Source organism: Artibeus jamaicensis, unplaced genomic scaffold (genome assembly GCF_021234435.1).
Source record: "Artibeus jamaicensis isolate MK-2021 breed Jamaican fruit bat unplaced genomic scaffold, CSHL_Jam_final contig_2259, whole genome shotgun sequence".
NCBI lineage: Eukaryota > Metazoa > Chordata > Mammalia > Chiroptera > Phyllostomidae > Artibeus > Artibeus jamaicensis.
The window spans coordinates 6,232,842-6,249,950 of record NW_026521468.1 but is presented as its reverse complement, the minus strand read 5'-3'; the positions used below and the strand labels follow the sequence as shown (position 1 = coordinate 6,249,950).

General features: G+C 63.8%; 1 protein-coding gene across 2 annotated transcripts in view; it reads right to left on the bottom strand.

The window, feature by feature from the left end:
* MGAT5B (alpha-1,6-mannosylglycoprotein 6-beta-N-acetylglucosaminyltransferase B) overlaps nucleotides 1-16,882 on the bottom strand; it is a 51,379-nt gene extending 34,497 nt beyond the window's left edge. The window contains exons 1-3 of one of the 2 annotated variants that reach the window (XM_037158046.2): nucleotides 16,815-16,882; nucleotides 13,483-13,595; nucleotides 8,143-8,290 (exon numbers count right to left, since the gene is read on the bottom strand). In XM_037158046.2, the coding sequence (XP_037013941.2) occupies nucleotides 8,143-8,290; nucleotides 13,483-13,595; nucleotides 16,815-16,882 (329 nt within the window). The remainder of the gene's footprint in view (nucleotides 1-8,142; nucleotides 8,291-13,482; nucleotides 13,596-16,814) is intronic. The other variant, XM_053659019.1, reaches the window with a different exon arrangement.
* Nucleotides 16,883-17,109: the final 227 nt, after the last annotated feature.

The following is a 17,109-nucleotide window of genomic DNA, read 5'->3' as shown; positions in this document are numbered from 1 at the left end:
TTCCCCCAGTCACGCTCCCTCCCCTCCCCCCCCAGAACATCAACCCCATGGATATTCTGCTTGTTCACATGCCAGGCCCGTGAAGAACCTCGGGCCACGGTCATATGTACAAGAGTCCTGCCCCTCAAGAACCAATGTTCACCCAGTCGGGGCTGATCCGCGCCCACTGAGACACCTGGGTCAGGCCGGTGAAGGCACTGGCCCACCCTGACCACCGCAGGGCTCCGAAAGACGCCCAGAGGGACTGTGACCCCACCAACCAGCAGAGACAGGACGGGCACTCCTCTGACAGGAAGGATTACTTAGGTGACCAAAGGAGGTGGCCCCAGGACAGAGGGCCAGACAGCTGCTGCGTCAGGATTGGGGCAGGGAAGGGCCAGGTGCCCCACCCAACTTCCAACCGGAGCAGCCCGAGCTTCTGCCAGGGCACCAGAGACACTGGAAGGGGCTGCACCCGCTTCCTGAAGGCACCTTTCCCCCAAGGCTGGGGCCCCTCCACCCTTCTCTGAGCCCCTGCACCTCGGGTGTGAATGTGAGCAGCCAGCTGAAACCTCCAGGGGATCCCGGGTCCCAACCTTTCATAAGTGGAGCTTGACGCTGCCCAGCACGGGCCTCGCACCCAGGGCTCCATCTCTGTGTTGGGTTGAACAGTGTCCCCCAAAATCCACAGCCACCCGGAGCCTCAGAATGTGTCCTCATTGGGCCCCAGGACACCCTCACAATCACTACCCGCAGAAGTAAAAGGAAATGGTTTTTAATCCATCACGGAAAGTGAGTCCCGGTTCTCCCTTCCTCCTCCCCTCCCCGCCCCCAAAATTCTCTCTGACCTGTGCTCCTTGTGTTGAGGATGAAGAACCGCCGGGTGCAGGGCCTCAGAGTCAGAGGCCCTTGACTCGAATCCCGATTTCCCTGGACAGCTCTGTGACCTGGGGCAAGTTCCCTAACCTCTCTGAACTCAGGGGTCAGCTCCTACAAAATCTGAAGCATCTCAACCGCCTCACAGAGTGGCTGTAAGGGTTAGACACCAGGCTGAGTGCACGATGCCCAGCATGCAGTAGGCGCTCCATAAATGCTGGAGACGCTGCTTCTCCCTGACAGCTGTCAGCTCATCCCTGAGAGGGAGGGTCATACATGAGTCTAATCCCAGCAGAGCCAGGAACTTTACTTGTGGGGCGGGGAGAAATTCGGCAATTTTCACAGGACAAAGGTTTTTGCTGCCTGAAGTCCTGCTCTGAAGTCCCAGGGAGGCGGGGCTTGTCCTGGACCGTGGGGAGGACGGGAAAACGCCACCGCGAATTACGGCAGTGAAACGGCCACTGGGCACGCTCCTCGCCAAGGTCCTCCTGTGCCCACCCCCGTTCACCTCTCAACATCGTGACCCCTTTTCCCGGCCCCACTGTGCAGGGGAAGAAACCAAGGCACAGCAAGGCTGAGCTACCTGCTCAGGGTCACACAGCTGTGAAGTGGGAAACGGGGTTCCAGCGGGGCGGGGGTCCTGCTGAGACGGCCGCGGTGCGGCGGAGGGGCGGGTGGCGAAGCCGCTCCAGGGGGAGGCCAAGCAACGGGCATGGCGGGGGCACAGGGGCTGGGCCTCCCGGACAAACACCTGGACACACGTGCAGCGGTCGCAGCCCCCACAAGGGCCCCGGTCCTGTGTCCCCAGCCCTGGAAGCAGCCTGGTGCTGCCGGCAGAGCACTGGGCTGGAGCAGTCAGGGAAGGCTGCCCTGGGGCACAGCGGGATCGTCTGGGATGGACCCGCTGCCCGTCCCGTGACGGGCGGGGAGGGGCAGTGCCCCTGGGAGGCGCCCGTGCCTGCAGGGGGGCCCGACGGCAGGACCAAGGCCAGGACTGAGCAGAAGGCCGCAGGCCCTCCCCGCCCGGCGAAGGGACGTCATGGGGTGGGACCCTCCGCACTGTTTCTACTGGGATCGCAGCCAACGGCAGATGGTGAAGGCGGAAAAAGTTCTGGCAGAAGGAGTTTCCCTGGCAACACCCGTCCTAACCGTGCAGAGCCCGCCAGCGGGGCGCAAGCCTGGAATTCTGTCTGCCCAGGTAGGGGGCACACGGGAGGGTGCCGTCTGCCCTTCGCCCACCGCCCAGCAGGCCCCTGTCTGCCTTCCGCCGGCGCAGAGGATGGAGAGCCCTTGGATCTCCCTGCTTGTGCTTATTTTCATTTCTTCCCTTGTTTGTCTTTGGGGCGGGCATTTGAAAAGCAGAAGGTGGTCGACGCAGAAGAACGTGAACTGGTGGGCTGGTGAATGAAGTCTCAGAGCCGGTCAGGGTGGGGTGCCCACAGTGGTCCTCGTAAGACTGAGACGAGAGGGTCTGCAAACAGCCCTGGCTGGGGGGGCTGAGGGGGTGATGGCCTCCTACCTGCCTGCTGGCGGGCCCACCCCCTGGGTGTGCTGCACCTTTTACACTGCCCTCCTTGGAGGCACGGGGGCCTGGGGAACCGTCGCGGTTCGGGAGCGAGCGCGCCCAAAGCCCGAGACCTCTGAGGTAGACAGGGCCTCGCACGCCTGCCGGCCCCACCCTGGGGAAGATGAACCAGGCCCCTGCGCCGGCCCTTGCCTGTCCCTCTGCCCACAGAGTAGTCAGACGTACCCGGCGCATGAGCCCTGGGCCTGCGTGTATTTTGCACACCTACTAAGCACCAGAAATTTCACCACAACCATCATTTCTTACTAAGTAAAAGAAGGCCAAGCCAGGCTCTGGGCCGCCCACTCCCACCGGGGCCAGCCTGGGTGTAGTCTAAATACCCCTGGTATTCAGAGATCCCCTGCCCGAGCATCCCACAGACCACAAGTGCCCCCCTGCAGTCAGGTGGCCCCAAGGCTGACCTGGGATAGCCAGCATCTGGGGGCTGCCCCCAGAGTGGCAGCCAACACCACAGGCCTCCCTCCAGCCACAGGACACTCTGCTCCCAACTCAGGGCCAGGGGCCAGGGCTGAGCAGGGAACTCTGGCTCTTGCCTGTGGCCAGTGGCCACTTCCCTTCCCAGCATGGGCTCCAAGAGGTCCCCTGAGGCTCCAGCCTGTCTTCCTGGCCCCTGGAGGCAATCAGCAGTTGGGGCCTTCCTTCCCCTGGCCCGGTGGAGAGCGGCCCAGGATGCCTGGGGAAGGAGGTGGAATTTCGAGTTCCTCCCATGATTTATGAGGCTGCATTCAATTAACAGGGCATCGATTTCTGCACAGCTGGCCAGCGTGCTTGCTGGAGTTGTTATTTTATTAGGAAACTGGGCGCTCTGCTCTAAAAACACGGAGACTCTGGGGCACGGGTGCCTGCAGACACACGGCCCAGAGACACAAGCATGCACGGCCAGAAACAGCACTGCAGGCGGGACGCCTGTTCTCCCTGGTCCGCCTATCTGTCTGTAACACGGGGAGCCCCCACCCTCTTCCCTGCACTCTTACTGCTCCTTTCTCAGCCCCATTTCACCGCCATCCAGCACCCCTGATGCTGGGGACGGGGGACCCTGAACAGGTGACAGCAGGTCCGCCAGCCCCGCCCCAGGCCCGAGCACCAAGAAACGCGCTGGTATCTACAGTGATGACGGACGTGGTGGACAACAGGCACCTCCCACCACTGACAGGAATGGGGCTGGCGGTGCCCAGGGTGGGGTCCAACCACGTGGGGAAGGGACTGGTGCTGATACCGGGCTGGGGGGCCAAACGCCCACCCCCACCCCGGGGCCCGCTTTCTCCTGGAGGGTGTTTTTAACTCGTTACACGTGCATTTTATTTACTGAGGTCTCACCGAACACGCCTTGTATCGTGCCTCTTTCACTAACTTTTTATCCACACTCGAGGACATTTCTCCCATTGCTTTTAGAGAGAGAAGGGAGAGAGAGAAACAGCAACGCGGGAGAGAAGCATGGTCGGCCGCCTCCTGTACGCGCCTGGAGCCGGGATCGGGGACCAAAGCCACAACCCGGGCAGGTGCCCCGAGCGGGAATCAAACCCGCAACCTTTCGGTTACGGGACGAGGTCCCAACCAGCTGAGCCACCCCAGCCGGGGCAGCTCATTAACTGTTTCTAATGTGGGTTTTAGTGGTTACGTCCCTCCGTACCGTGGGCGCCCACGCTGTACTGACCTTTCCTGGTTCTCTCCTTCCCAATGGCATGTGCGCAGATGTGTCTGTTTGGCTGCCTTTCAGTGACAAATGTCATGTAATGAACACGTGTGTGCCAACTTGAGGGGCGCGACTGTTTTCTTGGAAGTGGAATTCTTCTTGCCGGTGAGGCTGACACCGTTGCCACACCCTTCGTCCCCTTGAACGTCCCTTTGCCTCCGACGTTTCTGGTCTGACGTCGACACCGCCGGCCGCACTCCCCACGCTCCTGTTTCCCAGACTGGCCTCCCTTTGCTTTTGCCGTTGGTCTCTGGCTCGTCTGGTTTGAGGGCCGTCTTCCAAACGGGCGGCGGACCTGCGCCTTTGCAGGGATGTTTGGCCCGTCCTCAGTCACTGCCGCACGGGATGGGCTTCCACCCCGGAGGGAGGGCCGACCTCGCCCAGCCGCCCACCCTCCCGGCAGCCTGGACTCTCTCCGGCCCTGGAGGCGGACGGGCGCCCCCACGATGGCTCAGCATGAGGCTGTCGCAGAAGGAGGGGCACACCCGGGGCCCGGCCGCCCCGGTGCCGAGAGAAATGAGGTGTGTCCTGGAAAACTGAGCCCGAAGTTGTCTGAGCAGACAGAGTGTCGCCTGCCCTGCCGCCAGCCCCGACGCACACACACCCCAGGGAAGCTGCGCTTCCAGGCCCTGCGGCCCCCAGAGCTGGGTGTCTAGAAGCATTTCTGAGTGTTTAAATAAAGCTGCTTTTTAAAAGGAATTTCTATGGGGAGGGGAAAGCCCCCCACCTCACTGCCCACAGACGAGAACTTTGCTGTACCTCCGTTCCGTCGCCTTTTCTGCAGTATTTTATTTTTACTGGGTTTTAAGGCTATGCAGTCCAACTCTACGTATAATGGGATACCTGATACTTTTTGCATTTTCCCCCAACTGTGAAAATCCTTGTGTTTCCCCATCCACGCACTTCCCGACGACGACCTGAGCCCTGCCTGTGGGCGGAGGCGCCGTGTCTAGGGCTCCCTTGACAGCAGGCCTGGAAACTGTCACTCGAACTGGCTAACACCACTAAGAAGGCCACAGTGACCATTGTCAGACAGCCGTTCCTGAAGCTCAGATTCTCACCCTAAGGCGGGTCCCCCCGTGCGATGACCAGGTCACGGTGCGACCATGTTCACGTTCATGGTGCGGCGCCCACTGCAGCCGGTGCCCAGAGTCCCAGAGGCGGCGCTTGGCAACCACGTGGGGGGGGTGGGCACACAGCACCCACAGCCCTGGACACACTCTCCGCTTCCGTCTCTGAGGCCAGAGCGGCCACACGGCTCCGGAGACGCATGGCTCGGCCTGTGGGGCCCGACGGGCTCCGCTGGCCGGAGCTGGGAGGTGGCTCGTGCTGCCCCAGGAGGACAGGAAAGGCAGGGGACGGCGGGACAGGAAGAAATCCGAGACACACGCAACGTGCCGGCAACAGCACCCAGAGCCCAGGGACACCTGACCCTCGCTCTCTGCCCACAGCAGGAGGCTCTGCAGGGAGCCGGCTGGGTCCTCTGCCCTCGCCCCGGGGAATCTCTGGACAGGGCCGGGGCGGCCACACAGCTGGGGGCAGGCGGGAGAGTGGGAGGGACGAGGGGGGGAGAGGCGGGGTCGCAGGGGACAGCGGCGGCGTCAGAGCAAATCGACCCACGTACACGGAGAAGAAAATGGCCTCGTGCCCCCAGGGGAGACTCCAGGGGAGTCGGAGACCTTCGCCGCTGTCTCCCGTCACTGCCGATGGCCCCTCTGCCCCCCTCCCTGAGTGCTCGAGCCATTTCTCATGTAGCAGTCGGATCTTAAAAAAAAAAAGCGGGCCGATCTCGTCAGTCCCTGGCTTCGAGCCCTCCCACAACCTCCCACAGCTCTGAAAATAGTGTCCCAATGGGCTGAGCAGGGCTGCCACCGGCCGCCCCGCAGTCCGCCGTGCTGGCCTGGACGCTGGTCCTTCACCTCCAACGTGCCAGCCGGGGTCCCGCCCCAGGGCGCCTGCCCTACCTCAACCCTCTGCTCCGGCGGCCGCCTGCGTCCCCCGCTTTCTTCCGAATCCAGCTCTGACATTCCCCAACTCAGAAGGGCCTTCCCAGACCCCCCCTGTGAACAGCCCTTCCCTAGGCAGCCCCCCATCCTTCAGAGTGGGGATCAGGGTCTGACAGCACCTCACCGATTTCCTCCTCTCGGCTGCTGCCTGTCTCCGGGCAGCAACGAGGACGACGAACCTCACTGCGCCCCCAGCACCGGCAGCAGCGCCCCGCGCTTAGTAGGTCCGTACCTATTCCGTGAGGGGATCCCTCTAGTTCATTCGGCCAGATGCTCAGGCCCTGGAGGGTGGAGCAGTGTCGAGCGGGGACCCAGCACCCGGCCGTGGAGCCCACCAGGGGCCCGGTTTCTCGTGGGCACTGAGCCCCCACCAGGAGCCAGCACTGTGTCGGGCCCTCCACTTCTGTGACGCACGGGACTCCAGGCTACTGGCTGTCATTTCAGTGGCTACATTTTCCAAACCAAAAAAAAAAAAAACCCAACCCAGAACAAAGGTGGAACAAAGGGCTTTCTTCCCAGGTTGCACATTAGCTGGTGTAGAAAGTCTTGCCAAAGGGTTTGGAACGAACCCCCAGGAGGCGCTCGCTCGCTGAGCACGTGGTTGGAAAGGTGGGCTCTGGAGCCAGCTGGCTGGGGCCCAGCCAGGCCCAGCCCCTCCACAGCCTGCACCTGGGAGCGGCTTCCTGCCTCCTGGGCCTCGGTCTCCCCCTTGTTGAAGGAGGTCACCAAGGACAAGGCCACGGCCGGCCTGAGAGCTGGGCTGGGGCCTCTCTCCACCCCCACCCCGCCCTTGGAAGGCACGCCCTGGGGGTCTTCCCACACTGGGGGCTGCCTGCCGGATGCAGCCGCAAGAGAGCACGGTCTCACCGAGACCATCCTGACGGTGCACGGGACTGACACCAGTGAAGGCCCCCAGAGACCATCTGCGATCCCGGCGGGCAGGAGAGATCCACTGGAGTCGCCATCACCCAAGACAAGCCTCCCCAGGAAGCTCCCTCGCTCCTCAAACCGGCCGCCTTCCCGCTGGAGTGGCAGCCTCTTCCACCGGAAATGTCTGGAGCCTGGCTTTTATATCACACGCACTGGCTGAGATAGAGCTTTTCGGCAAATTGTCTCCAAGTGTGGATTTCAAATGTGTTATTTAGCAGGAGAACACTTTTAGCAAATCACACTGGCTGAGGCATAGCTTTCCCTGAATGGTGTCAAAGTGTGGGTTTCCAACTGATTCTCCGGCAACTAGAACATGCTGCGCAGACCCACCTCGTAAAGGACCCCAACACCCTAAAGGTCTCCCCGGGATGGCGGGGCCCAGGCGCCCTCCCCCACAGCTGCATCGGCGAGGGGTGTGGGGGGGCCGGGACACCCTACCCCGTTCTCTGGGGCCCGGAGACCACGGACACACCGATGACAGACAATCCGGGCGTGCACCACTGGGTTCCTGCCCACGCCGCGGAGGGGTACAGGGCAGCACCGCAAACTTGGGGAACCTCTGAGCACTCTGGGCTCAGCAAGGGATACGTAGAATGAATAGACCTGAAAACCCTTGTTGGCAAAGGTGGCGCCCTCCACTGGTGCACAGATGGCCACCACAGTTCACGTGGACGTCCACACGTGCCCCTCAAACAGGCAGAGCTCCAAACTGCCACGACGCCACCTACACAGGGCGTGCGGAAACCACACACTGTGCACTTACAACTCGTAGGTGCGCAAAACACGGGTGTGAAAGCGCCTAGAATGGGCTGCAATGTGTCAGAAAGGCACTTGTCTCCCGGGGGAAGCAGCTAAAGGACCCTTCAGCTTTCACATGTGCTGTGTTATTAAAAAGGAAGAGAGACAGGCCACCGCACCAGGGCGTTAACAGCTCTGACCGGGGGCAGAACAGCTGTCTAGCTCCAGTCACTCACTCTGCGGCTCTCCGCATTCTTGCCATTTCTTCCACCATCACAGGTGGTCGGGACAACCCCCCGGGTGCCACCCCTCCCCCCCACTTCGTGCCCCCTCACCTGTCCAGGGCAAAGTGCCCGTGGCCCGCAGCCCGGTGCAGTTCGCTGCGGTTCTCCAGCCGGGCCAGCGCATCCATGCGTTTCAGCATCAGCTCCAACAGGTCGCTCATCTTGCGGAGGACACCTCGGGACTCCAGCCCCCCCGTCACTGTAGGCAGAGCGGGGCCACAATCAGGTAAGGCCCCAGCAGCCCAGAGGCTGCCTGAGGCCACCTGGTCTCCGGGCCAGGGTGGCTCAGACCCCAGCCCACTCCTGTCTTCCCAGGAAGGGTGGGGGGTCAAGAGAGGGAGTCTGGCCACCCCCCACCTGCAGGGCAGGAGTCCAGAGAGCAGAGAGCCAGCCCTGCTCCCTCCCAGCGGTGCACCCAAGACAGACCTTTAACCTTTCCGGGCCTCGGTTTGGCGGCCTACGAAATCAAGCTTGAGACATGCTCTCAGGTCTGCCAGGTGACAGAGAAGGCCCAGGGGTGGGGCAGGGGCCTCAGAGCCCCTTTCCACCAAGCTCCAAAGAGAACTCCTGGATCGGGCTCTAAAATTGGTCAACCATTCGCCTCGCCCCGCCCTGAATCGCCTGGGTGGGCTGTTAAAATCCAGATTCTCAGGCCCTGCTCCCCACCTGTGTGTTCGGATCTCTCGGGCGTGGGGCCCCGGACCCTGCCCTGCCTGCGCCTCACATGGCTCACATGCACAGGAGGCTGCAGGCCCGCGTCCGAGGGGCCCTGTTCTCCCATCAGGCTCGGGCCCCCCCATCCCAGACCCCGCCGTGGAAGGCCACCCTGAATCTGCCCCAACCCTCCAGCTGGTCTCCGCCTCCCAAAGACCAGCGCCAAGGCTGAGGGCAGGGGACACCTTGTGAAGAATGGGATTAAGTGAAAGTGAGGTGCTTCACCCCAGATCCCATCAGCCAGCTGAGGATGCCCCAAAGTTTCCTCTCCATCTTCTTAAAGAGCCTTGGTCCTGGCTCTGAAGCAAGAACAGGCGTGAATCGGAGGAGGGGCCAAGGGTGGGAGAGACGAGGAAGGGGAGACAGACAGGCAGACAGACACAGAGACGGACGGAGGGTGAGGATGAGTGCTGGAGAGAATGGGCAGCGATAGGATGGGCATGTCCTTCTCTGGGCCTCAGTTTCCCCTGCTGTAAGATGGAGGGCTGGGCTCCACAGGTCTGCACCTTCCCTGACTGCCTGCAGAGGTCGGGGAGATGGACAGGAAGGACTGTGCCTGAGGGGCTGGCAGGATGTCCCAAGGGGCGGAGCTCTGCCTCTTCCTGCTCAAGCCCTCCTGCCAGGACTGGTGCCGCGGCGAGAAGGCAGGAAGACTGGAGTGCCCCCCGAGGCCTGGGAGACTGGGAGAGAGAGTGAGGCACAGGGACAGGTGGTCGGGCGGCCGGAGGGGCTGACAGGGTGGGAACGACCAGGGGGCTCTGAAAGGCAAGGACACAAGAGGCGGTTGTCATCTGTTAGCAGAGCCGAGATGTGAGCCCCCGCCCACCTCTGTGCAGCAGGGGTGCTAAGGGGGACAAGGTGCCCTTCCCTCTAGGTCAGTGTCAGGGGCAGAGGAGGCAGGAAGGGAGACCCAAGCAAGGTAATTCAACAGAACAGACCAGAGCGAGAGGTGACCAGGGACCCTCGGGCTGAGGAGACAGGGCCCCTCACCAGCGGGTGGGTCTGCAAAGCCTCCTCCATTGGACTGGACCAAGACCCCAGCCGTCTCCCCAGCTGTGGGGACCCAGGGGCCACTCCCCTCATTGTCAGGGGGCACAGGACTCCGGAAGCTTCTGACACCTCAGCGGGCAGCCCCCTACATTTTCTGCCCAGGGCAAGGTGGGAGGTGGGTCCCTGGGAGGGAAGCTGGCTTTACACAGCTGGGACTGTCAGCAGAGCACACTCCTGACTTGGCTTGCCCGGGGTCACCTCTCCGCTCCTGGCGGCAGCTAAACTGAAGGCACTTAATTTGAGGCCCCAGTGAACACCTCAGATCCCACACGTGTTCCCTCCACATTTCCATATAAATGAAGCAAGCCGGGTGCCAGAGACACAAATGGCCCCACACACGGAAGGGGGGGGGCGGCTGTTTCCTGCCCACCGAGGCCCCGCCCCCCAGAAGCCGTGTGCCCACTTCTCTGTCTCTCCCTTCCTCCCTCCTCTTCTCTCATCCCCACCCTTTCCCCCTGCGCCCAGGAGGCTGAAGGGCTCACACCTGAACAGATGGACAGGCAGACCTCCCTGCACCTGGCGTGGGGGCTGTCTGTGCGGCTGGAGGTGTGGGCACCTCTGTCCTGGCCCTGCTGAGGGGTTCCCCTTGGAACCCAGCCAAGGCCATGGGGGCTCAGGGCTCCGGACAGCCGGGGGCACAGGGGCAGGCCCAGGGCCCGGGCGCACCCCTCCATTGGTAGCCTCAAGAGGAGGTGCCCCAGAGCCCTTTGAGGCCAAGGCTCAGAGTCAGGGGCAGCCACAGAGCAAGCCAGACCAGGCCTGGAGGTCTGCCCCAGCAGAAACTCAGGGCAACACATGAGGCTGAAGCAAGGACCTGCAGACCTGTGCCCCGCATCCCCGGACACGGCCCGGGACCTCTACTTCTTCAAGACAAGACAGGGGCTACGGCAGCCCCCCCCCCGTGCCCCAGGGAGCCGAGCAGCACTGGGAGGAGGCCTCACACACGTCACGTCCCCTGTTGCAGGGGAAGCCAAGTCCTCCCAGGACAGGGAAGGGCAGCGGAGGAAGAGGCAGCGGGAGGGGCAGGGACGGAGAGAGCACGCAGGGAATAGGCCCCCGGGGCCCAGCCAGCCGCTGCTGCGAGACAGAATTGGGTCAGACCTCCTCCGAGTTACATGTCTCCCCTCAGCCTCCTCCTCCCCACGTCTTAAGACAAGTGTGCAGAATACAGAGTGAATCTGTCACGAAACATAAACCGGCCCACAGGTGAACCCAGAGCCTTCCCGGGGAGGCCTCAGTCCACGGAGGCCGTGGTGGGGTCTCCTGTCCTTCTGGATGCTGCTGTCCCCCCCGGCCACGTCCTTGCGGCCGTCTGTCCCTCTCTGTGGGACCCCACTGCCCTCAGCCTTGACGGGCAGGAAGAGCTTCTCCACCTGTGCTCAGCAGGGTTTGTTGACCGGTACAAGGATTTACCTCCCAAACGTGGGTTTCTGCCTCCCGAGTCTGCCTGGGGCTGAGTGCAGACTCCTTGAATAAACCCCCCACCATGCCCCCAATCCCTGCCGAGGCCCCTGCACACCAGCCCCCCTCCCCCAACCCCATCCACCTGCTGGGCTCCAAAGTTCAGCCTGAGCTGCGCCCCCACCCCGCAGGGAATAGGGTGTCTCTTGCAGGATTGAGATTTTAAACCCACAAGATACACCTGGGGCTCTTCCAAGTCCCAACTTCGCATCTCTCCAAGCAAATCAGCTTAATCCAAGGTCGTGAAAGAAACTGGGAGTCGGTGAGAACCAGGATACGCAGCGAATCAGGGTCAGTTCTCCGGGTTCTCACAGGCCCCCCCAGCCCGTTTCACGCTCAGGCATCTTGCTTCCAACAGGAGCCCCCTCGACCCCGCTCCTGGGGTACCTGGCAGACATGCCCGCACGTGCCCACCTGACGTGGACCAGAACGTCCACAGCAGCCCCACGTAGAGGCCCCACCGGGAAGCCCCGACCGAGCACCCCCAACAGGAGCAGATACATCACATCTAGGCGCAGCCTCGGCCAAGTCCTCCTCCCTCTGTGGTTCTGTCCACCCCTATGACACAGGCTTAGGCAGAGCCGGCTCCCACCCCTCCTACCAGGCAAAACTGCAGAGTGCAGGGCTCGGCAGGGCCTGCGCAAGCCCCTTGCACTCTGGGCTTAGTGAGGGCCCCAACCCCTCGGGGAGGTGAGCTGAAGAACCCACACACCCAGCTGTGTGCCGGCCCCTGGGCACCACCCCTCACCTTTCTGGAGGCCCCGCTGCCTCAAGCCCCTGATATACGGCACCCCTAGAGACAGACATGTCCAGACACTCCCCTCCACAGGGATGGCCCCAGGGAGCTGGAGCATCACTCCCACACCCCAAGCCTCTGGACCCCCAGGGTCCCCCCCAAGATTCCCCTCCAGGTGCCTTCCCACTGGGTGCAGCCGCCCTTTCCGCCCCAACCCTCACGTGTCTCCCCGAGGAAGTCCCGGCTCCTCCTCAGTCCTTCGCTCTTTTCTGCAATGTTCCCCCTGCACACTCAGCCGCCCCAGGATTTACAGGGCCTGGACTAGTAGCCAGATGCTGCTCGGGGCTCTTTACACGAGCTCTCTGAGTGTGTCCTCGTGGCAGTGCCCGTGGGGAAGCGGGCGCCGCTGTCCCATTCATCGGGGGGGCCCGAGGGAGGCTCAGGGACAGCTCAGCCTCCGCGAGGCGGGAGTTCACCTCTGCACGTTCACAGAGGTGTGTGCAAGACGAAGGCGCGACTCTAATGAGGAGGCAGGGGTGGCACCGGGATGCCCCCTAAGCGCCCTGAGGGGGACCACCTTTCTGCGGAAGGGTACGGTCCTCACCTGAAACGGGTGAGCCAGTCGGCTGAGACTGCCCACGGGGGCAGGGGGAGCCCACCGAGCCAGCCCCGGGCAGTCCCAGAACCCCACTTGCCTCCGTTTCCCCAGCCCCGTGCCCGCCTTCCCTGCGGTTGACAGATGAGGCCCTGTGACACGGGTCCAAACGCCTCCCAGGATGAAGGGCGAAGGGTCGCCGCCCCATCACAGCCCCAGCCAGGTGAGCTCAGGCAATCCAGCCCCGGAGGACGGGTGTGGCTTTCCTCCCTTGTAGGTGAGGGCAGTGATGCGGCCCGCAGCACACAGCCGGCAGACAATGAGCCAGGACACCAACCAGGGCCATCCAGTCCCCACCGCCCTGCTTGGAGACTCCGTTCCATGGCCTCGCAAGCACCATGTGGGCAGAGCCCTGGGGACCCGGACGGTGTCCCACAGGCCTATAAATAAGGCACGAGAGCCCACGGACAGCCTGCTGGGGCTGAGCCCGGACCAACGGCAAAGAGCGTGGGCATCCCAGAGACCAGTGCTGGGGCCAGGCCCCTCCCACCAGAGAAGCCACACGGGCAGCCCTTTCTGATGCCTGGGAGACCCCGGCCCGAGAGTCCAGGCAAGAGGGGCCCTGATGACCACGACCGAGACCGAAGCTGAGGCAGCACTCAAGGTCGCGCAGCCCAAGCCAAGACCCTAGTCCACTCACACGTCCAGTGACCAGGTGGCCAGGACGCCCGGGACGGGCGCCAGAGGGCCGTCAGCCGTGCGAGGCTCCAGGGCCTCCCGCCCTCACCCACACGCACCTGCGCCACTCGGGGCGCCCCTGCCCCCAGTGAGATACCTTCTGTGCGGAGGGTGAATGGAGAGTCCCCGGGGCGCCGGGCTGAGAACTGGCCTCCCAGAGACGTCATCAGGAAGCAGAGCGAGAAGAAGCCGACGCCCAGGACAAAAAGCCTGCGGAGAGCAACAGGGCGGGCGGTCAGCACGCACCCCTGTCCTGTGAGGGCCTGCACAGTGACCGAGTGACCGGGGGCGGCGAGCCGGGGCACAAAAGGTCAGGGCACGTCTCTCATCTGTGCAGGAGAAAGACGGCCCCCGCACAGGGACGCGGCACAGCGGCCCCCAGACCGTGACTGACCAGGACCTCGCCTGGGCGTGAGCTCCGAGCCTCCTCACCAGTGGCCCTCCGCGTGTGGCCCCAGAGCAGCAGCCTGGGCATCCCTTCCAAAATGCTGGACGTGTCAGTTTTTGAGCCCCCACCCCCATCCCCGGGCTCCTGAATTGGACCCTCCGGGGTTGGGGCAAGCACTCCTTCCACCAGCTCTCCAGGTGCAGCTGGCATAGGAGAGACCAGCAGGACTGGCCGGTGCCAGCCAGAGGGCGAGACACCGCCCGCCCGCCTGGGGCCTGTCTGTCACCAGGCCTGCCGGCACTGTGTGCACAACCCTGGCCAAGGCGTCCAGTCGTGGGGAGCTGGGACACCTCCTCGGCATGGGCAGGGGGCGGGGCGTGCCCATCACTACCGATGGTAACATCTAGAAGGACAGGGCCGTGTGCCCAGACTCTCCCTGACCCCCGTCTCCACCAGGCGGGCACGCGGTAGGTAGACTGTCTGCCAGAGCCAGGGGCCGGTCAGAGTGCGTTGGCGCCTGCCTGTGGGGTGTCACACAGCACGGCTGTCACCGTGGTCAGGAGAGCTGGCCAGAGAAGGACTATTGCTCACGGCTTTGGTCTGTAGCTACTGATCACCTACCAGGTGCCAGGCACTCGTGCAGCCCCCACAGGGAGCCCCCCTCAAGTCCCCAGCCCCAGACCCCACTGCTGCTGTACTAGACCTGGGGCCCCACACAGGACAACTGAGCTCCCGGGCATAGTCTTCAGGTGGCCGGAGGTGGCAGCTGTTTGGGACTTTAAGTCGACCAGAGACCTTGATGAGCTGGCAGAGCTGGAAGGGGAAGTCTCGCTCACCCCCGTCAGGGAGAGGAACCCCACCTCGCAGGGAGCCCCCCATCACACCAGAGACCTCCAGCCCCCTCACAGCCACCCGGTCCTCCAACCCCAGTGTGTCTCCTCCATGCAAGACTTGCCTTATGCATTTTAATCTTCATTATTTGAAACTGGCAGAGCAGTATTTAATTAAACTCTGGGCCATTAAAGAAAACACATAATTGTGGAAGAAAATAAAAGCACAACAAAATTCCCTACCCATATTTAAAGGAAGCTTGTTTAAAGGAGATTAAACCAGAGAGGGGCAGAATCCAAAAGCAGAGAGGGGACCCTCCAGGAGGTGACAGGGAGGACAGGAAGCAGGGGACAGCACAGGGACAGTGCTCTCTCCTCATCCAGGACCCCTCATTGAATCCCACCAAGCCCAGGGTAGGGCTCAGGCCCGAGGGTCCCCCAGGTGAAGCCAGGCTTGTCTCAGGACAGCAGCCAGAGGGACAGGGTCAGAGGAGGTGGGCATATACCCAGAAGGTCCTGCGGAAGGAAACTGGCTGTTTGTCCTCTTGGCCTGAGGACAAGGACGGCCCCTCAAGTGACTCATCCCTCCCTCACCCCAATCCCTTCTCCAGCAATGGGGTTGCTCTTAGAGCATCGAACCCCACTGCCAGCATCCCAAGACCTGCGGTGACAAGGTGCCTCGGCCTGTAGCCCAGAGCCTGGCGCTCCCAACCCACCCCAGTCCTGCCAGGCCGCCTGCCCTTGAGCATGGCAAGCAGGTGGGATACCCTTGGAGGCCTGTCGCCTGCCCCCGCCATCTGAAGGGGACACAAAGACTCCACAGCAGGCTGTGGGTCTCTGGCCTAGGGAGACCCTGAGGTGAAGCTAGACAACTGGGGGGGGGAACCCGTGCACCCCCAGAGCCTGTCAATCAGGGCACAACCCCAGAGGGATGCAGGCGGGGCGCGGGCGCTGTCCGTGGTGCTGGAGCCCCGCCGGGGCGCTAATTGCCTTCGGAAATGTCCGGCTAAAGCTCGGTCCCGCGGCTGGGCTTTCTGCAGGCTGACGGCGGGACGGACGTGGAGGATGAGATCGGGTGAGGACCCTCTCCATGGTGCGGGTCAGCTAAAGATTGGAGGACTTCCCGGAGGAGCAAGTCCCCTTCCAGACTTGCCCGCCTCCCATAGGAAACTTGTGTCTGTAGGGGGCTCCTGAGTCCCTCCCACTGGCCGGGTCAAGGCCCACCCCCGGGGTAGCCGGGCCCTGTGGTCCTCCCGCACCCTCCAGCCGGCGGTGGGGTGGCGCGGCGCGGCTCCTGCAGCCCCAGGCCTGGCAGATGGAGGGGCTGGATGTGCTGGGGAGGCGGGCACCTCGTGAACCAAGGTCCCAGGTCAGCAGAAGGGCGGGACATCAGGGAGGGTCCCGCGAGGCCTCGGGAGGAGGGGCTGGAACTCAGCACCTCCCACAGCACGAGCCTCGGAGCCTCAAGGGCTCCTTCCCTCACCTGTGGCCGCTTCCTCTGCGCCCTCCGCCCCCCACTCCCCAGGCCTCCGGGGTGGGGCCCGCAGAGCCTGACCGGCCGCACAGCCCCAGGCCTTGGCCGCCCGAGGTGGGGTGAGGGGACCGGTGTCCACCTCCATCCTGCCTCCGCGCTCCCGCCGAAGTCCGGGCTCCTGCCGCCCCCAGCAGCGCGGCGCCACCCCATCCCCGCCTCTCCACCACCTAGATTGGGGGGGGGGTCGAATCCCCATCAGAGAGGCTCCTTGTCCCAATCTCGGGGATCCCCCTTTGGAGACAGCCCGCACCCCACGACAAGAAACGGAGCGCTCGACCAAGGGGGCAGGGAAGGGCTGGCACGGCAGGCCGACCCCGAGGCGCGGCGCCCTAACTTTGACGCCAGCCTGGGGCCCCCGGCGAGGAGGGGCGGGACCCCGAGGAGCAGGGAGGGCGCGCTCGGTTGGGCTACTTCCCAGCCCAGGTCCACGACCTGGGTGCCACCTGCCCTCGTTCCCGCCTTCGCACTCGGAGTCCTTTCCAAACTAGACCAACTCGGGACAAGTCCCGGAATCACTCGCCGCCGCCGCCGCCCCCCCGAACCCGAGCCGCGAGCGCCGTGCCCGGCCCCAGCCCCTCCGCCGGCCCGCACCCCCCGCGGGGACGGACCTCGCGCGCCCCTGCCCCGCGCCCCTCGGGAAAAACGACCTCCCCGCGCCAACCGGGAGAGAACTTTACCGAAAGGGTCTCAGGGTGACCAGGCATCTTCTGACCATTATCTTCCCATCGGGGTTCACCGTGATCATTGTTCCAACTTGTCCGGGCGAGGAGCCGCGAGCGAGGCCGGACGCGCCGTCCGGGGCCGCGAACCCGCCGCGGGAGGAAGCGGAGCCTGAGCGAGACCGGGGAGCGCGGGGCCTCGGCGGCTTTGCTGCGCGGGCCGAGGCCCGCGGGGTCGGCGCGGCCTCGCCTGGCGCGGAACTGGAGGCGTGCGGCGGCCGGAGGGCGGCGAGGGCGCCCGGCTGGCCGTCTC